Here is a 20661-nt window from a genome sequence, read left to right as displayed (position 1 = left end):
GTATCTCCATACAATTCTACAACGGCATGAATGCAAGAAAGAGGAGAACGAGTGTTGGCAAGGCTTGGCTGCAAAGCAATAAGAAAGGTACTATCAATACACTCTATTCGGTCAATGGCCTATTTTGGAGGGGAATTCTAAACCCAAGCGAAACTATGCAGGCATGCTTTGTCCGTGCTTCTACGGATGATGCTTTTGTGGCCTATGAGGATTGGACCACTTTCTAGTTTTCTGTTGTATTTTTAAAATCTTAGTTGTTAGGACGTGATGGTAGCTTAGAACTCTAGGGAAGGTCTTGTTTCGTTAGCCGGTTTTCCTTCTCAGGGTTAGAATAGAGTCAGTATTAACTATCTAAGCTGTTCTGCCCTAGTGTTTGCTCATTGTATACTAATACAGAACAGACACTAGGGACAAACCCACAGATCTTTGCGCTGCCCTCGATGACCTTGGTTCCTTACTCAAGAATTATCACTAGAAACGCACTGTGTTTCTCGTACCGCACTAATTAAATCAGAAAACATAAAACACGAAACGCGATGCGTTTCCGTCGGCTGACCCTAGGTGTTATTCGCAGGTCATTTAAGTTAAATAGGCTGAGAAAATGGGTTGCGGGGTCAACAGATTTATGTTTTATCGTTTTGGCTCATATCGGATCGCTGATTGGTGCTTGGGGTTAACTAGCGCCAGCTTAGGGTTAGTTAGCGCCAATCTGGGGTAAGGGTTTCGCAATATGGAGTAGCTCAGTGACAGAAAGGTAAACAGAACGATATTTATTATTTCATCATATCTAACTATACAGAGCAGCCAGATAAAATCAGTAGCAATGGAAAGTATTGTTCAATTAAACCAGGAGCACCAAATGCTACTCTGTCGACTTTGCAAAACAGCTGTTCGACCCGGAGCTGGCATCGAGTCGCACTTTCGCCAAGAGCATCAGCTGAAAGGCAGGGTGCTAAAGGACATCAAAAACTACTATGGATCGATGGAGCTAGCCGACCCGAAGTTCGATCCTATATCTTCATAAGGACAGATGATCAACAACCATTACAAATGAAGGGTCAGCGCACTCTATACGCTCTACAGACTTTATGATCAGATTCACGTATAGATGGTAGTAAGTAAAGTCTGAAATCCTTGTTAAAGTTTAAAGAGCTTACACTAAGTATAATGCCCACAGCCGATGATGCATAGTAAACGGGCCAGTAGACCTCGTACGGATGTCCCGGAGAAATTAAAGTCTTATTAGTGGGGTCTCAGGCAGGTCAGCCAAGGGCTGGCCGGGAATTCACTGGGCGTTCACTAAAAGTAACGCCCCGAAAGGGGTGTAATTTTTGCTTTCTTTCCTCTTTTATCCCTCAGCTTAGACAGGGAAGACATAGTAGCACTATGTTTGTGGAAACATACCAGGATTCGGATCTAACGGGACTGGAACTGGCATGCTAATTGGATGGGAGCTATATAAGTTTGTAGCAGAGCCTGAAATAATAAAGAGAGGAGACATCATAGCACGCTATACTTTTGCCAACCAACGAACTACAATTCATTCATTCACGTTCTCTCTTCCACATACTTTCAATCCATCCACAGAGTTCCTTCAAAACTCAAAATGTTCAAGTTCGGAAGTGCTCTTTTCCTCACCGCCTTGGCCAACACCGCCATGACCGCTCCCTCGTATCCTGAGGTTCATACCTACAACGACAAGTGGGACCCCTGCACCTTTTCCGATGCTTCCAAGGCTATGGCCGGGCAATCGAACTGCACCAATCTTATTCTTAACAACGTGGCTGTTCCCGCTGGAACGACCCTGGACCTCACCAAGCTGCAGAGCGGCGCTAAGGTACGTTGACACATTCCAGCAGACCTAGCACTGCTTGAAACTAACCAATTAAAGGTCACCTTCCAGGGTACCACCACCTGGGACTACAAGGAGTGGGAGGGCCCTCTTCTCTCCATCGCTGGAAACAAGATCACGGTCGAGGGAGCCTCTGACGCTATTCTTAATGCTGACGGTGCTCGTTGGTGGGATGGAAAAGGAGACAAGGGCAAGACCAAGCCCAAGTTCTTCGCCGCTCACAAGTTAACCAACTCCACCATCAAAAGCCTCTACATCAAGAACACCCCTGTTCAGGCTGTCAGCATCAACGGCGTCAACGGCCTCAACATTGACAAGATGACCATCGACAACGCCGACGGTGACTCCAAGGGTGGCCACAACACTGATGGTTTTGACATCGGTGACAGCACAGGCGTTACCATTACCGGCGCCAAGGTTTACAACCAGGATGACTGCGTTGCTGTCAACTCTGGAACCGTAGGTTGACATAATGGCAGCTACCAGAAAAAATATGCTAACGACATAAAACAGGACATCACCTTCAGTGGCGGCTTTTGCTCCGGTGGCCACGGTCTCTCCATCGGAAGTGTTGGCAACCGGGACAACAACGTCGTCGACAACGTCAAGTTCTTGAACTCCCAGGTTACCAAGTCTGACAACGGTATGATATAAAACTCATTTCGTAGGTTCCTTCAAACTGACACGTATTCCAGGCATTCGTGTCAAGACTGTCAAGGGTGGTTCCGGCAAGGTCGCCGGCGTTACCTACTCTGGCATCACCCTGTCGAACATTGCCAAGTAAGTCGACCCCTGCCACTTCAGCTCTGAGCAAGAAGAGTGTTCTAACGTTAATGACAGGTATGGTGTTATCGTTGAGCAGAACTACTATGGTGGCGACCTCAAGGGCGAGCCTACTAGCAGCCTCCCTATCACCGGTCTGACCATCAAGGATATTACTGGTACCGGTGCTGTTTCTTCCAGCGGATACAACATTGCCATCGTCTGCGGTAGCTCCGGCTGCTCTAACTGGACTTGGTCCAACGTCAATGTCACCGGTGGTAAGACTTACGGCAGCTGCGAGAACGTCCCCAGCGTGGCCTCTTGCTAGATTAAGTCAGGAAGCTTCTCTGCCTCGTGGCTCAACAGAAGCAGTAATGCTCGTACCGGGCTGGTTGGCTTAGCACTGGGTGTTATAGCATTCGTATAAATATTAGTGGCCTGTGGGTATGTAAGATATCTTGCATCGAATAAACAAATCCTTGACGACAACAAACTGAGACCGGCTAGCCGGAGGACCGAGCTACCGGTCGAAGAGCTGTCTCAGCACTGTAACAGCCCCTCAGACGAGTCATTACTGAACAGATAGAAATAGGGTCCTAACCCAACCAGAAAAAAATGGACAACACAGATTTTCACCCCAATATTTGACACCTTCCTTTCGAGGACTGAACATTGCCATTAAGAAAGAGGGGTTTTTAAGATATTAACTAAAAGGTCTGAGGCGATGAGACTCTTAATTGTCAAATGCTGGAGTGATTTATATGTTCTTCATCTTGTTCTGTCTGATAGTTGGGTTAGAGCCCTATTTCTATCTGTTCAGTAATGACTGATTCGCGTCTCGTAGATATCAGGATCCAACCCCAGTTTAGCATCGCCATTGCGATCTTTCTCGTCCGTGATGCTCTTGAGCGATATCTCATCAGATAATGCTGAAAGAGAAAGGGTCTTGACGTTGGGCAAGTGAAAGAAAGGTGCTGCACACTGCATATGTCCAGGGTCATCCTCGTCGTACCATCTGAGCACAACGACTCGAAGATTCTCCAGCACTAACCCAAGGATCATCGCCGGCGATGGGAAGCAGTTCATCGAATACTATTGATCTGTCATTTCTTTTAAGGTGGAGTGCAAAGAGGGCAGGTGCCTGTTTATGTAGAATCCTCGGATGAAAAGGCCAGTGGCGGACGAGAATCGGCGAGGCAATTCTGTGCAGTCTTTTGTTGGCATATATGGCTTGGAAGAGGGCTAGGCGATCTGAATCGCAAATCAAGGTGCAAATTTGAGTGAGGACCTCATCAGGGAGGTTCAGCAGTTGAAGCATTTTGCGTGTTCAAGGACGTGTCACGAGTGAAAATGGAATGGTGACAGATGAATATTGCGGGGTTGATGAGACGGCTAAGGGTGAGATTGCATTATCACGTGCTAAGGTGCATATAGTCCATGATCCTTCAGGGTCGTAAAAGGGCGAGGCATTTTCATATTCACATTGTTCTCGATTCAAGCAGTTTGAACAGATCTATAAACGAACGATATAATGAAAAAAAATATAAATCTAAAAAATGTCAAAGATAACTGAAAAAACTCTAGTGCTTGGTCTCCTTCTCAGTCTTGACATCAAAACGGTCCAGGTTCATAACCTTGGTCCACGCAGAAATGAAATCCTTCACAAACTTCCCCTTCGCATCAGCACTACCATAAACCTCAGAAATAGCACGCAGCTCAGCGTGAGATCCGAAGACAAGATCAGCGCGGGTAGCAGTCCACTTGGCGGACTTGGTGGCACGGTCAGTACCAGTCCAGAGCTCACCACGGTCGTCCTTCTTGGTCCAGACGAAAGCGGGAGAGAGAAGGTTGACGAAAAAGTCGTTGGTGAGTTGGCCCTTCTTCTCGGTGAGGATGCCGTTGGATGAGCCGTCGTAGTTGGCGTTGAGGGCGCGGAGGCCACCAACGAGCACGGTCATCTCAGGGGGAGTGAGGGTAAGAAGAGCAGCGCGGTCAACGAGGATCTCCTCGGTGCGAGCACGGGCACTTCCATGTCCGTAGTTACGGAAACCATCAGCAAGAGGCTCAAGGTAACCGAACTGAACAAAGTCAGTCTGGTTCTGTGTAGCATCAACACGACCAGGAGTGAAAGGAACCTCGACGTCCTTGAAGCCAGCATCCTGGGCAGCCTTCTCAATAGCAGCAACACCACCGAGGACGATCAGATCAGCGAGAGAGACCTGCTTAGAGCCGGACTTGGAGTTGAAGTCCTTCTGGACCTTCTTCAGTGCGGAGAGAACCTGTTTCAGCTGCTCGGGGTTGTTGCTGGCCCAGCTGACCTGAGGCTCAAGGGCAATACGAGCACCGTTGGCACCACCACGCTTGTCAGTTCCACGGAAAGTAGAAGCAGAGTTCCAAGCCGTAGAAACAAGCTTAGAAACAGTAAGACCATCAGTAGCAAGAATAGTAAACTTAAGGCTAGGGATATCATCCTCGCTGATGATGTCTCCCTTTCGCTTAGGGAGAGGATCCTGCCAGATGAACTTCGCCTTAGGAACCTCAGGTCCAAGGTAGCGAGCAATGGGGCCGAGATCACGGTGAAGAAGCTTGTACCAGGCACGAGCGAAAGCCTGGTTCATCTCCTTGGGGTGGTCGTGCCAGCGCTTGCAGATCTTGAGGTAGGCGGGGTCGTTGATGAGGGCGAGATCGCTGGTGAGCATGGTGGGCCTACGGAACTTGCCCTTGACGAAGGGATCGGGGTATTCGAGTTTGCCGTCGACGGCTTCCCACTGCTTGTGGCCTGCAGGACTCTCGACGAGGGTCCAGTTGTTGCCAAGCAGACTCTTGAGGAAGTGGTTGCTCCACCTGAGATTTGTTAGTTGGGTTGAAGAGTAGTAAGAGAACGTACTTGGTGGGAGTCGTGGACCAGATAACCTCAAGTCCACTGGTCATCTGGTCAGGACCGTTACCCTCGTTGACACTGTTGTGCCAGCCAAGACCCATCTCTCCAAGGTCAGCAGCCATGGGTTCAGGGCCAATGCTCTCTGAGAATCGCAGTCAGCATAGCCTCAAAACTGTTCGACTGATAAGACACTTACTAGAAGAAACAGCACCGTGAGTCTTGCCCAGGGTGTGACCACCAATGATGAGAGCAGCAGTCTCCTCATCATCCATACCCATACGACCGAAAGCAGTACGAATATCAAGAGCAGAAGCCTTGGGGTCAGAGCTTCCATCAGGACCCTCAGGGTTAACATAAATGAGACCGAAGTGGGTAGCACCAAGAGGCTTCTCAAGCTTATCAGCGCGCTCATAAATGTCAGTGCTGCCGTTATAGCGAACATCGTTACCCTTGGGGACAAAGGTAGACTCGGCACCCCAGTAGATAGACTCATCGGCCTCCCAGGTGTCGGCTCGGCCACCGGCGAAACCAAGGGTCTCGAAACCACTGTGTTCGAGGGCGACGTTGCCGGCGAGAACGATCAGGTCAGCCCATGAAATCTTGCTGCCATACTTTTGCTTGATGGGCCCTGTAATTCGTTAGAATTGGTTGTTTGTGTGACTGTTGTGAAACGTACAGAGCAGACGGCGAGCCTTGTCCAGGTTCTGGTTGTCGGGCCAGCTGTCGAGAGGAGCAAATCGTTGTTGGCCCTGTAATGGTCAGTGAATGACTCAACAATATCCCAGTCAGAACTGTCAGATTCTGCACTCACCATTCCAGCGCCACCTCGGCCATCCATAGCGCGGTACGTACCAGCGCTGTGCCATGACATACGGATGAAGAGACCACCATAGCTACCATGGTCAGCAGGCCACCAATCCTGAGAATCAGTGAGAAGCGCCTTGAGATCCTTCTTCAAGCTCTCATCTGCACAGTCAATTAGACAACCTCCTCTAATCCCGAAATGAATGAAACTCACAGTCAAGAGACTTGAATGCCTCAGTGTAGTCAAAATCTGCACCCAACGGGTTATACTGAGGCGAAAACTGTCGAAGGACATCTAATCTCAAAGCGCAAGGCCAAAAGTCTCTGCTTCGGGTACCTCCACCAGCCTGGTTGCTAGCGACGCGGCAGATACCAAAATCCTCGGGGATTTCTCGCAGGGGAACAAGGTTATTGTCTGTGGCGCGCTTGGCGAAAGGGCAGTCCTGGCTAGCGGCGAGAGGCACGAGGCCAGAAGCCAGCAGAAGTGATTGAACGTGCATGGCGGAATGTGCTGTGGTCTTGCTTGGGGATGAACAAACAGGCTAGAAAATGGGAGGATTTATGTCTGGTTTTGTAGGCAGAGGCAAAAAAAGGCCACAGTGACGATCTACAGGGGCTGCTACAGCGCCAAGTCGGCAGTGTCAGTGGTATAGAGCCTTATGCAACAGGTCAAACGCTCGGATTAGCAATCTTGGCTCAGTTACAGTGCATCTTAGGATGAGCATGGGGCAAGCAGCATGGTCAGGGTTTACAGCTGCAGTATCACCATAAATCACAAGGATGCCAGCCTTTTTTGCCTCTACTAAGCAAGGTAACCACAACAACGTCACTGTCCCCTCTTGATTGTTTCTCAGATAGTGATAGGCGGCGACAATACTGAAATTAGTTGTCTCGTCCATGAGTGACTGCGGAGACGGAGAAATCTTTTGTGCTAGAGACCTTGATAAGCGGTAATGCCAATAAATCACACGCACTAACTGCCAACAGAGATACATAGTAAATCACAGTTGTGCTATTGGTTTACGTGAGACTGTCTATACTTAGAAGGTGGTAGCTTAATATAAACTTTGGAGAATGAAACCATATAGTTTTAAGTTTACCATATTGCCTTTAAGGAATCAAACTTATACAGGTTGTTTTCTTATTAATTTCCAGTGGAAGCTTAATAATCTTAGGACTTGTTCTTATTTAAGATAAATTGGCAGAAATAATCGCCGTGCCAAGAGGTAATATCCCACATATGATCCGACTACCCACTCTCTCGCCTTTATACGTCAACCAATGGGAATATTGTGAAACAGATTAGCTAGGTAAACGATCAATGCCGTGAGCGCGGGCCGGAGTAAAGTGTTGAAGTAAAAGGGTTGATTATTGTTATTATTAGTTCTAAGTTACATATGTCTAAGAGGAGCACAGCTCCTTACATAGTATCCACATCCTAGCCACCAGCAGATCGGACCACCTTAGCCATACTGTCTCAACATAAAGGTCCTGACACGAGACCTAGGTAAAGCAAATAAAGATTTCGGGTGCCGTGTTACCTCAGGCTCTTCTTAATTTCCTGATTATAGCAGTAAGGTGAGATAAATTAAGTGGCCTCTTCTGCTATGCGACCCCGTATTTTGAATGCAGATGATTTTTGTGTCTTTAATTTGCAATGTCTAACAATAAGTTCGGCCTACCTTTGTCATGCTCAGTCGTCAACATTAAATGTTTATGCTTTGATTCGTATAGCTTTTGCTTTGCTCATTTGTGCAACGAACTTAAAACCTTCGAAGTAAGGAGGTTCTAGATCTCTCGGTCCGGCATTTCGTAACGTTCCTTCCAGTCGAGTCACAAGACAGCACCGTTGGTCAGGGTTCAGGGGCAATAGCGTTTAACCGTTAGCGCTAACCCTATTACTGTGGTATACTGAGACGGTTCTTTCCGGGACTCTTTCCAGGGATCCTAGTCGCTTTTGTCAAAGTGCTGTAAGCGGTTATGGGTGAGATGGATTGCCGCTTCCGAGAGGGTCGATCGAGCGGGCCGGGCAAATCAACTGGGGTTCTAACACCGACAAACCTTAAACAATGGAGCACGAAGTAAGAGGCGGATCCTGCGGTTAATAGTGGGGCCGTTCGCTTCCTAAAAGGTCACGCGTTCTAAGCGGCAACGGACAGGCCCGATGCGCCACAAAACCTCCTTCTACACCTGAACCCTGAACCTCTGAATTTTTGTCAGTGGAGCAGCTAGCTGGGGGTTGCTTGAATCAATTTGAGCTAATTAGAGGCCTCTTTTTCCTGCTTTTGCAGCTAACTAGTGATGTCTCTGAAGGCATATACGAATGCCGTGAGTCTCTGTTGGCAGCCATTAATTCCTGGATGAAACCTCGAGGCTATGCATTCACGACAGGGAAATCATTAAAGACGTCAAGTTGCCGAATCAAAGTCATATTTGCCTGTGATCGAAATATACTCCCGCCGAGCACATCTATCACACGACAACGGCGCACTTGTAGGCGAAGAACCGGCTGTAAGTTTTCAGTGCTGGCCAAGCAATCATTGGATAGAAATACGTGGCCACACAGTCACACACTGGCATGAAATCACCTTGTATTCTCATTATGGAGTCGTTTAATAATACTACGCATATCCTCTAAACTCTAAATCCTTCGAGAACAAAGCCGAAACTCTGCTTGCTACCGGGCCGATATTTTCCATCAATGCAGCGGTGCAACAATCAACACAACGTGTGCAGACAGTCCGTAGAAGAGCATACGCGTCCCTGGTCTCTCCAAATTAGCCCTTATATGACTCTGCTTTGGAACCCGAAGCTCCGGGGTGGTGCAAGTAATTGGGGCTGACAAAGGATTGTGGGAATCCCTGCTGGCCTGCTAAAAATAAAAATAAAAATAAAAAAAAAAACTAGTTAACGGGAAGCACTAAGGCAATTGAGGACGCTCTTCTACCTGTGGACAATGGTCCGGACTACGTGGATCATTGGAGGGCACGTTGTCGGTCATTCCGATACGCAACAAGCATGATGGTTCAATGTGAGACATCTTCCCCCTTCGTTGGCGAAATTTGATCCTTGTCGAGCAGGAATACGCCAAGCTTAATTGCCGCGTTACAATATCTGCGCCTTTCAACACACAACCCATGCTGAAGTGTAATTCTCGGCTCTCGGCCCTACATTGTCATCTGTTCGATCTAGCGGTCTTGGTTGTCTTGGCAGGGTTCAGACCAGAGAGATATATCGCCTCTCTCGTGAAAACAGCCCAGGCCGCGTCCACCAAGTATTCCTCACTGAAGGATCCATACCGAATACCGCTTTCCAAGAATCAGCCGTTCAAATGTCTCACTCACCGGTTGGGCCTCACCAGACTTCCCATGGTACGTTATAGTGATAGGCCTCGTCTGCAACTAAATCCACTGACGCAGGACTAGACACAGAAAAGCGATATGTATCAGGAATAAACAATTCGCGGCTTGCGCAAAGACGGGTCAAAGATCGAGAGGCCCAAAGGGTATCTCGAGCTGGCCTTGGACGGCGCATGGAGCAGTTGGAGCGAGACGTCGAACAACTCAAGAACTGGCAGAATACTGCACCGCCTGTAAATGAGTTATATCTACGTATTAGATTACTCGAAGAAGACTTGGTTTCTTTATTGGGGGATATGAAGGACTTGATAGCCACTTTGTTGTGCTCACCAGAAGGTATACTCGAAAATTGCTTTCAATTTGGATGGATAATAATTCTATTAGTAGAGAACGAGGATATCTTGAGCATTGAAAACTCTGCTGCGAACGCTGCGCTACCTTCATAGTACAGAGAATATAGGTCCATCGACAACTACGGTCTGGTGGTACCTTCACCCAGAACCTGCATATCATGGAGCGAGACGGGCAACTCGATAGTTCTATGATTCGCCCGACACGACGATCTCGGGCGCGTCCATTTCGTGTAAACGCAGAACCGCGACTTCTAGCCCTTCCCTCAGTAAAGAGCGTGAAGAGTCTACACTAACGGGTAGTTCTTTTCGACGGGAGCCCATAGTTTAGTTTAGTTTTATATCGCCTGGAGGGGTATATGCCAACCTATTACTGATCGTTCACTCTCATCGTTATCCTTGCCTCCAACAGAAAGCGAAGGTCTCTGGAGCTTGACAATATATTAACGTACATGGATATGCTTATATTACAGAGAAGCATGTGTCACAAAAAAACTCAACTTTCAAAATGGAAATCACCAGAAAGGCACAACAAACTCTCTCATCAATTAAACTAAATTGCCGTATTCTTCATCAGATATTGCAACAACTATCTGACATGTCCTTGCGTTATGCCCCGTCTTGCCGCATCCTCCACAGCACCTTCCCCTCGGTCGTGCCGACCCTCCTTGACCACCACTTCTCGACAATTCGCCCTCGACCTGCCCATCTATATTCATCTAATCAATTACTTCCCTTGCTTCCCATACTATAATCACCCCTCCTTTCTGTAGTCTGGTCCTTTTTGCCCTTCGACGCCGGCTTAGTGTTTCATTTGCCTGTTGAAGATCACGGACCTGAGCTCTCAATAAGGCGTTCTCATGCATCATTGCCTTTGTTCCCTTAGAAAGCGACTTGAATGCTTCCAGAATTGACTCTGGTGAGCTACTTTTATGGCTTCTAATTCGTCTGTCGAGGTATTCAGACTGAGATTGAGCCTTAAGGAGAGTCCTGGGTGTCTTTGAAACCCAAGCGGTAGAGGGGCCGGCCTCCTCCTCAACCAGCGTTGGAGTCCGTAGCTGCGCATCAAGCTTCGATACCACGCTTTCCGGGTCATGAGGAATAAGCCCAGCGCCTCTAAAAGCTGTCTTGATATTTTTCCCAGTCATTGTGACCTGAAACGCTGCATAAAAGGCGGGAAAAAACTCGGTCTTAGAATCGTGGGTTATAGAGCATCGGATCAGATGCTCAATTTCTTACCCGTAAGCCTTCTTGAGCAGGCTAAAGCACCCAACATCGAGAGGCTGAAGTAGATGAGATGAATGAGGCGGCATACAGAGCGTAACAATCTTGTTTGCCTGACAATATTTCTCAAAGTCGAGAGAGTGGTGACTTCCGTGGCCGTCAAGGATCAGAAGACGATAGCGACTAACTGATCCCGTGTCTGTACATCGGTCAAAGTGCTTCAGCCACTCAAGGCCTAGGTCGTTATCGGTCCAGCCATTTGGAGATGTTGCAATAGCCCAGTTGTCCGGGAGGTTACTTTCCCGGTACCAGTTGGCGAGGTGATATTGGCCGGCACCTATGATGGACAGCGCGATCGCCCAGCCTTCCGCATTGATCGCCTGGATCACAGTAATCCATTCACGGTTTCCAGGCTGCACTGATTTTGGCTTTGAACGCCTTTCTGAGCCTATAACGACCATTCCGCTTGCAAGCATGCCCATTAGAAAGCCAACCTCATCAAAGTTATAGATATCATCAGCCAGGTCGATTCCATATTTCGCGATTGTGTTTTCCACAAGCTTAAACCACTTTCGAATCTCGGTTGGGTCTTCGCATTTAGCCCTCTGGTAGTCATACCTGCGAAAAAAAACCGCGTCTTGAGCTCTTTGTGTCGCTTGATGAAGTTAGAAGCCCAGCGCTTGCCGACGGGTGGCGCGTCGCAGTCAGCGAGCAATCGGTTGGCCATTTCTTCCACACCACGCAGTCGCGGGGGAAATCCTCGCGAATCCAGGTCGAGGAGGAACTGAACTATGATCTGTTCCTCTAGATCAGATAGTTTGCGTGATTTAGGGACCTAAATGCGTCGAGACTGCATGCCTCGCTGGCGGCGACCTGATGACAGACTTGGCATATTGATGCGGCGCGTCCGATACTTAATTTTGGATCATTTTGAAGGGCTCGCAGGGCAAGAAGAATTTTTGCTTCATCGTTTGACTGGGACATCTTTAATGGTTGGGAATCAATTGACCAAATGTAAAGAGAGGAGAATGAGGGATTTTTGTGACACATGCTTGTCTGACATAAGCTTATCATCAATGAATGAATGAATTTATTCCGCCTGGGAGGATACGCCTCATAGGGCCCACAACATTAAATCTCGTTACCCTCAAACCTCACCAATCCTACGATCCAGATCCATCAGAAATTGACAAGAATCATAAGGTAAAAAAATAAAATAAAAAAAAGTCTTCCGAGTAGCTACTGCAGTTTCTAGTCCGATTTATCGGCAGACTCTTCATCGCCTCGATCCATTATCTATACCATAAAGCCATCGCCATGGCATCCGAAGCTTCGTCCATATCGAGGACACCCTCTTCCGCCCCTGACTTCATCGATATTGAGAGATTTTTCACCAGAGAGAAGACGAAGCCTCGCACTTCATATGTCTGCTTATACTGTACGGCGAAGCCATGGAAGGATGGTTATAAAGGCAATGCGCGGCGCCACATAAGGAATAATCATCCATATCTGATCGGGCTCTCTAGCCGGCAGAACCAATCTCAGCAATCGCTCGACGTATATATCACATCATCGACTACGCCATCCGAAGCGGCATTATGGAATGCCTTCAATCGGCAGGCTTACATCAAAGCTCTTATCAGCCTTCTCACACGTCGCAGAGTGGCCTTTTCAATGGTTGAGTGGGATGAGCTAAAGGACCTAGCACTAGCATGTAATCCTGCCATCGAGGATAGTCTGATTACCTCCCGACGTACAGTGATGCGCTACATCTCAGCTAGCTATGAGTTCTACGCTGCTCAGTTGGCCGAGTCCCTTCAATCTGCCATTTCGATGATTCACCTCTCATCTGATCTCTGGACATCACCACACCGGCATGGTATGCTTGCAGTATGCCATGGGTCGACAAGGGCTATAAACTTCGAAAGGCGCTTTTAGGTCCGCTAGAGTGTCGAAAAGACTACTCTGACGAGTCCCAGGCCGGCCTGATCGCTGATGTCTTGGGGCGATTCGAAATTCGACGCGTGGGTTATCATACTTGGGATAACGCATCCTCGAACAATACCTGCCTAGAAGCTTTATCAAACAAGCTACTCCACGGGCGAGGAGTAAGTAAAGATAAGTTTCTATGGCTGTGCCAGCTGAGTTTCGTCTAGATAATCTTCAATCCTGTCCGCCGCCGTGTCCGCTGTTACGGCCATATTATTAACCTTTCCCTTCAAGCTTTCCTTCTCGTGCGCTCGAAAGAAGCTTTAGGTGCTGCACTTAATGCCGCCGGCAACGCCGCTGGTGCGCAGCCTATCGAAACCTTCTCTACTTCTCTAAATGAGAATACGCCTTCAGGACCCGATACCACGGTGGGTCACACAACAGAGGAGAAGCAGGGGAGACAGCAGAGACCTCCGACGAGAGAGAGGACTATTCGGCAATTAGAATTTAGCGGGTGGGAAGGCATTAATGCTCTCCAGAAGCTCCACCATCTCGCAGTCTGGATTGGAAGCTCTCCAATCCATAGTGATAACTGGCGAGAAGCTGTGGGTCGCAGTATCGGGATCGATAACACAACACGGTGGTATTCATGGTATAAAGTTATCAGTGTCGCCTTCAATAAGAAGGCACAGATCGTCCAGTTTATGGTAGACCATGACAAGGATATCGGCTGTGCTCATCTTCTATCAGGCGCCGACTGGGATATACTGTCGAAAACGCATACTTTCCTCCAGCCCTTTACCGAGGCAACTTTGATAACAGAAGGCGATAAAGCGAGCCTCTGTAGTACGCTGCGGATGATGGATGGTCTTCTCAGCCACTTTGAGAAAGCGAAGGCAAGGTCTATTTCCGTTAAAGAGACAGCCTTTAACTAACTTGTTAAATACACTACTCGAACCCGGAGTTCCATGATAGCCTTATGCTCCATTCTATCGACATGGGATGGTTTGTACTCAATAAATACTACACTATGTTTGATGAGGCTCCCGTTTACGTCGCCGCTCTTCTTCTCGATCCACGCTGTCGAAAAGCATACTTGGATAAGAACTGGAAGAGTGCGTGGATTAATCCAGCGATTGTGGGGGCCCGGCAAATATGGGAGGGGGAATACAATACCAATATCGATTGAGACATAAAAACTACTCCGGAGGATATCCCAACTGCGCTGGGGAAGCCGCCTTCGCAGCTACAGCTATGGCTACAGGAGATGGAGGTCGAGACGGCTCTTTCAATCGATGGCGATAACCTAGAGGCATTTATTAATTCTCCAGCTACCAAGATCGATTGCAAACCTCTGGAGTGGTGGTGTCGCATTGAACAATGACGGCAGTTTCCACGCCTTAGCCGTATGGCCATCGATATGCTCTCGATAAGCCCCCAGTCGGCAAAGCCAGAAAGGACCTTCTCCGGCGCTTGTAGGACCGCATCGCAGCGCTGCCCATAAATCAAAACCAATCAAACAAACTGCCAAACAAATCAATCAAATATGCCAAAATCTTATTTCAAATCAAACAAATGCAAAATACCGGATTTGAAATAACATTTGATATATTTTGATACAGGATATAAGATTGGGGATCTAACCTGCTTCGCTGATGAGTGCCTCTTTGTAGCCTACCCCCACCTACATGAATGTTACCAAATTCAATAGTCACAATAGACTCAAATTCGGAGTCACTTTTCTGTAGTAGCACGATTTATGCCAACGAGAGACTTGACTGGTCTGGACCCCTCGTCGTGACCGCCTTGGAGGCTTGTGCCGCCTCAAGGGTATGTATGTATGTATGTATGTATGTATGTATATTTTTCGTCCGGGGGGCCGTAGGCCCTAAAAAGTCTCCTAATGGAGCACAGGATGTGCTGAGCTAAACTATCTATAATCGCTGCCGTGCTGATGCTTGCTTGGATTATCTGCAAGGCCTCTTGCGTCGGAGCCGTATATATGCTTGAGCGTTTTCTGTACTTATCCCCCCAAGAGGCACCTCTCTACTCGTAGCCAGCTCTATAGTAGTTATTGGTGAAGCATATCCTATGGACATTAATACAGTTGATCTTAGCAGAGCTTCCCTCTAGCAATGCTTCTATCTAGTTTATCCAGCATATCATCGGCATAGAGGCGCTTTACTTCCAAGAGGTTATCCCGTTAGCGGGAACTATTCCTCTCCAGCCTAGAATTCTCTTGCACAGATAGATCAAGTAGCTTTCTATGCCTAAGGGCAGGAGAACCATAATCCCTAAGATCGCCAGTAGCTGTAACCCTAGGACCGTGCATCCTTGGGAAAACCCCTCGAAGGGGAAAAACCCAAGGCGGCCAGAACGCTGCTCTGTAGATGAGGTAATTGCCCTGATCTATGGTCTCCAGGTAAAGCTCTGTATCGTTTTGACCTAGCGGTTTATATCTAGTGGTCTTATCCAGTAAGACATATCGTCGAGGCCTGGTTATGTTCTAGGCAGCAGCCGAGGCTGCAGAAAGAAAGAGGAGAGTCTCTAGGCAGTATATGACTGCAGAGATCGGTTAAGCAGCTTCCGAGCTGCAAAAAGGGCAATGAACCATGTGGGGTCCGTGCGTCAAGGTCGAGGGCACCAGAGGGCCTAGAAAGTCGAGCAGCTGAAGGCTGTTTGTGTTGTTCGGGCAGCTAAAGCTGCTGTAGTTGGTCGAGGCAGCGTTAAACTGCAGGCGAAGGTGAGAGTGAGGGTGAGGGCATGATGACCCTTGATATTAAGCAGCAAGATGCTGCGAATGTCGTCTGGGTAGCCGAGGCTGCAGAAGTCGGTCATACGGGAAGTCGAGGGGCACAGAGGCCAGAATGTCGCAGGCTTGCGAAGCCGAAATGTCGAGGTGAGAAGAAGTCGCAGATAAAGATAAATGAAATGGTGCCTGGAGGCAATGTTAAGAGCTCGCGAAGCTTAGTGCCGTTGAAGACACTTGTCATGAAGAAAGGTTAACTCTCTGAATCCCTTTCTTCTGGCAGCTGTTAGGGTCCCGCTAGTCCTATAGTTGCTTTTGTTGCTATTTTGGCCTGTAAAAATTCTCTCGCCTAGCAGAGCGCTAACAGCGGGTGCCAAGGAAAAATTTTTACAGGAGAGAGTTGTGCCGCCTCAAGGGTTAGTGTCGTTTCTGTGGTTTAGGGTACCATTTAGTTCTTGTATGGGACGCTCGGGGAATGACGATTTGCCGCTTACATAACCAGCCACGGCAAGTAAAGATTCAGGCCTAAGGAACCCTACTATACCAATTACCGTGTGACTAAGGTGGTGACTGGATGTGGATACCATGTAAGGAGTTGTACTCCTCTCGGATATATGTAACTATCGCAGGGTAGGCATGATCTTCACGGCCTCAGGAAATGGCGGCCCATAGAGACACAGCTAGCTGTGTCATTAATATCACGTGCCATTCCGGACACAGTTAGCTGTGTCTCTAAGATATCGTTATGTAAGCGCTATGTATGTATGGGACCGTGCAGACGCGTTTTCAACTCAGACCTTCCAATTTAACGATTGACATCACAATTGAAGCCAATTGAAGCTATTACCGTATTACCTATCTAAAATGAACCCAATTGATGCTAAAAATTTATTCCCTGATGATGTTCTTCCACCGGAAGGTCACTTCCCCTCGCAGCAGGCTCTTCTCACCGCCATCAACGCGTGGGCCCGAGAAAGAGGCTACGCGTTTTCAGTCAAGAATTCATGGAATACTTCAAGTGGAAGGAAGGGGGTTATCTACAACTGTGATCGAGGCTCAAAGCCCCCTTCAACAACAAGGAAACGGGACAGAAATACTGTATCTCGCCATACGGGCTGCCTCTTTTCCGTCATAGCAAAGGAAGGACCTAACAAGACTTCGTGGTCTCTATCACATCGTTCTAATCAGAAGCATCATAAACACAACCATGAGCCAAGCAACCCTTTGGCACACCCTACCCATCGGATACTCTCAGCGGCAGATAGGCAGATAGTCAAGCAACTTACCAGTTGTGGCTCTGCACCTAAGGATATTATATCACATCTACGGAATACATCAACAACACTTGCTACACAACAGGATATCTACAATTGTATTGCTGAAAGCAAGCGAGAGCTTCTGAAGGGTCAAAGCAACATACATGCCCTTGCAAATCAGCTCGAAAGTGAGGGCTTCTGGAGTCGTATACGTCTCGAAGAGGGTACAGTCACGGCAGTGTTATTTGCACACCCAAAGTCACTTGCCTACCTCAAATCATATACGGAAGTGCTTATTCTAGACTGCACATACAAGACCAACAAGTACAAGATGCCACTCCTCAATGCCATTGGTGTTGATGCTTGCCAACGGTCTTTCTGTATTGCATTTGCATTCCTCAGTGGCGAGGAAGAAGAGGACTACAACTGGGCTCTTGCACAGCTACGGTCTATCTACGTAGCTATATGTGCAGATTTCCCTTCCGTGATACTTACAGACCGATGCCTTGCTTGTATGAATGCTGTAGCTTCTACCTTTCCAGATTCAACCTCGTTACTTTGCTTGTGGCATATCAACAAGGCGGTATTGCGTCACTGCATGGATGCATTTACCAAGGATGCAAAGGATCATGAAGGACAAGAGAAGTGGAAGGACTTCTACTCTTCTTGGCATGATCTCGTTGCATCTAGTAATGAGGATATATACTATCAGAAGCTTAGTGACTTCAAGAAGAAGTATATCCCTGACCACGTAAGTCAGGTCGGCTATATTACTGAGACCTGGCTAGATCTCCATAAGGAGAAATTCGTTAAGGCTTGGGTTGATCAACACCTTCATTTCAACCAATATGTCACATCACGATGTGAGGGTATTCATCAACTCATCAAGTCATATCTCAAGACCTCCCAGCTTAACCTGTTTGACGCCTGGAGACACATCAAGCTAGTTGTAACGAATCAGGTGGCCGAGCTTGAGAGTAACCAAGCAAGACAACAAGCTAGCTTCCCTTTGAAGCTATCCGGGTCATTATACGGCAACATCCGTGATTGGATATCACACGAGGCTCTTCGGCTAGTTGACGACCAACGAGCTCGGTTGTTACATCAACTCCCGGCTTGTACAGGCACTTTCAACCGCACCCTTGGTCTGCCGTGTGCTCATTTAATCGAGCCCTTGTTATACCGAAGTCAACCATTACAAATGTATCATTTCCACTCGCATTGGCGAATTCAGCGCATTGGAAACCCTCAACTTCTCATAGAGCCTCCTGTACAGATAGACCGACTTCAGGCCACATCGGTGTTACCCGTGACAAGCACACAACGAGAGCCTTGTGCATTTGAGGCAGTTGAGAATACGATACGACCTAGGGCACCACCAACATGCTCAAAGTGTCATCAGTCAGGTCATAAAATGAAGTCAAAAGCATGCCCCTTACGCTGGGAGCATATCTCACAGGCTCCGACTCAGGCCTCGATAACTGTAGCTCCCACTCAAGCCTCTGCAACTGTAGCTCCCACTCAGACTTCTACAACTGTTCATACTGTAACACATACAGTATCGAGATCAACAACACGCTCGTTATCCCCAGCTAGCTCTGGAACACACACAGCAACAGAGACTATAACGGAGACAACGACCAAGACAATAACCGTAACTACAACTTCCCCAGTGGCCGGACCTTCAACAGCTACTGCACAAAGTGAGGCTAATGAATTGGATTATGACGATGCTCGTGCTATCTATCGACGCTACAAAGCAGATCGAGAGGCGTGGTATGCCACACAGCCTCGGGGGGCATTGAAGACCAACCAACAGTACCGTAAGGCTATGAAGCTGCCCCGGCGTTATACCAAGGCTAAATACAACTGGTGCCTCGATTACAAGGAAATGGGCCCTCAATGTAGGATAGGAAGAAGTGTTCGAGACTGGACCAAGGAGGAAATGATGGCCTATCTTGACTTTGATGAAGCTGAGAATGAACGGGTGAACAAGCAGGTTGAAGAGGAGCTAAAGGCACGGCGATTTACGACTTATCGTGGACCCGATCATGTGTGGAAGGCGGCAGCCCGGGATCATGAGGATCAGCAACGGGTACACCGAACTCGGAACCGCCGTATCTAAATTGGGTTACAGTCGGTCAATAGATATATTATATATACCATTCGAAAGCTTAGAAAAAGGGCTATTTCAGAGTACTACATGTATTATATCACGAGGTTGATTTGTAGGATTTTCCTTGAGTTACAATAATTTCTGCACTAGGTGTGAATTTTTTTATACTATTGACCAAGCAAAATCACAAAAAACTGTACTATGCCCCCGACTCAATGCCTTCCTTGCCAAACCCACTGTGTATTTCCGCATTGATCTACATGAACAACAGATATCCCTGTGTTTTAAAGAGCCTGAATAACAGGCTGATAGGTAGTCATACCTACTGCTGGGGTAGGCCAATTGACTCCAGGGACTGCAAGCTGCTGGCTACGATAGTGCTGATCGTAGTTAATAAGCATATTATGGTTCCATTGAGGCCCAAGATCTGCTTGTGGTTGCTCTCTAGCACGGTGCTGAAGTCGATCGTACCAGTAACCAATATGCCACTCTCCCTCAACTTGATACCCGTACGGCCGTTGGATCACATTAACCGGCTGCCCCGGTGGAGGGTATGAAGTGTTCTGTGCAGCAATAAGAGCTTGAGGATTCTGTTGCCGCAAAGCAGCATCGCTAGTGGCATCACCGGGCCTTGTGTGCGTAAGCCAGAAGTCCATCTGGAGGTTGAGGGGATCGTTGCGAGGATTCATAGGAGCCGGCCGTTGAGGGATAGGTTGACTATTGCTGGGGATAGACTGAAGAATATAGTTCACGGGAGGAGCAGAAGTTACAGGCGTTACTAAATCATCAGTTCGAACAACGAAGGGAGGAGGGTTCTGATGACGGCGGTTGTTGGGGTTTATGATGACTGTTTATGCTATTTGGGTGTTGTAGATGCTTGATACGAGAGGAATAGCTACTACAATGGCCGAAGAACACTCGGGTTATATACCTGGAAGCGTGTTCTGATTCATTGTGTTGATACCAGTGATGGTATGTTATCCGCTGCACGAGAGGAAGCGTGAGTCATATTGTATCTATCACGAGATGCATTATATAGCCAGAAATACAATAAATCAGTTGTGAATAGCCTCACAACACATACTCACTTATATAGATCATGCTTACATAACGATATCTTAGAGACACAGCTAGCTGTGTCCGGAAGGGCACGTGATATTAATGACACAGCTAGCTGCGTCTCTATGACTCGCCATAACGTCCGTCACCCAAAGACTGGCCACCCCCACAGACCGGCCACCTCACTTTTAACCCAGCCACCCAATTTATATATACTTTAAACAGTCACAACTCTACCAATTTAATTCCAATTAATTTCAAACTAACGCCAATCAATTCAGAATGCCTTCTTTTACTGAAAAAGATATGAGCGCCGCTCT

At 47.7% G+C, this 20661-nt stretch overlaps 5 protein-coding genes across 5 annotated transcripts; 3 read left to right on the top strand and 2 right to left on the bottom strand.

The window, feature by feature from the left end:
- Positions 1-823: 823 nt before the first annotated feature.
- On the top strand, positions 824-1024 carry FOIG_16238 (uncharacterized protein; the record flags this gene model as incomplete). Its single annotated transcript, XM_031217672.1, has 1 exon — positions 824-1024. The coding sequence occupies one exon, from the start codon at positions 824-826 to the stop codon at positions 1022-1024; it is 201 nt and encodes a 66-aa protein (XP_031052607.1).
- A 582-nt stretch (positions 1025-1606) lies between these two features.
- On the top strand, positions 1607-2942 carry FOIG_16237 (endopolygalacturonase; the record flags this gene model as incomplete). The annotated part of the gene is made up of 5 exons (XM_031217671.1): positions 1607-1837; positions 1892-2311; positions 2366-2495; positions 2548-2632; positions 2693-2942. The coding sequence occupies 5 exons, from the start codon at positions 1607-1609 to the stop codon at positions 2940-2942; spliced, it is 1116 nt and encodes a 371-aa protein (XP_031052606.1).
- A 1252-nt stretch (positions 2943-4194) lies between these two features.
- On the bottom strand, positions 4195-6799 carry FOIG_16236 (catalase-peroxidase 2; the record flags this gene model as incomplete). The annotated part of the gene is made up of 6 exons (XM_031217670.1): positions 4195-5458; positions 5502-5637; positions 5692-6123; positions 6172-6244; positions 6307-6461; positions 6514-6799. The coding sequence occupies 6 exons, from the start codon at positions 6797-6799 to the stop codon at positions 4195-4197; spliced, it is 2346 nt and encodes a 781-aa protein (XP_031052605.1).
- Positions 6800-12549: 5750 nt separating this feature from the next.
- FOIG_16235 (uncharacterized protein) lies at positions 12550-14096 on the top strand (the record flags this gene model as incomplete). Its single annotated transcript, XM_031217669.1, has 3 exons — positions 12550-13111; positions 13171-13340; positions 13389-14096. The coding sequence occupies 3 exons, from the start codon at positions 12550-12552 to the stop codon at positions 14094-14096; spliced, it is 1440 nt and encodes a 479-aa protein (XP_031052604.1).
- Positions 14097-19566: 5470 nt separating this feature from the next.
- FOIG_16234 (uncharacterized protein) lies at positions 19567-19971 on the bottom strand (the record flags this gene model as incomplete). The annotated part of the gene is made up of 1 exon (XM_031217668.1): positions 19567-19971. One exon carries the CDS (start codon positions 19969-19971, stop codon positions 19567-19569), a length of 405 nt encoding a protein of 134 aa, XP_031052603.1.
- Between the last annotated feature and the right edge of the window lie 690 nt (positions 19972-20661).

Source organism: Fusarium odoratissimum (assembly GCF_000260195.1).
Source record: "Fusarium odoratissimum NRRL 54006 unplaced genomic scaffold supercont1.70, whole genome shotgun sequence".
NCBI lineage: Eukaryota > Fungi > Ascomycota > Sordariomycetes > Hypocreales > Nectriaceae > Fusarium > Fusarium odoratissimum.
This window is presented reverse-complemented; position numbering and strand designations above follow the sequence as displayed.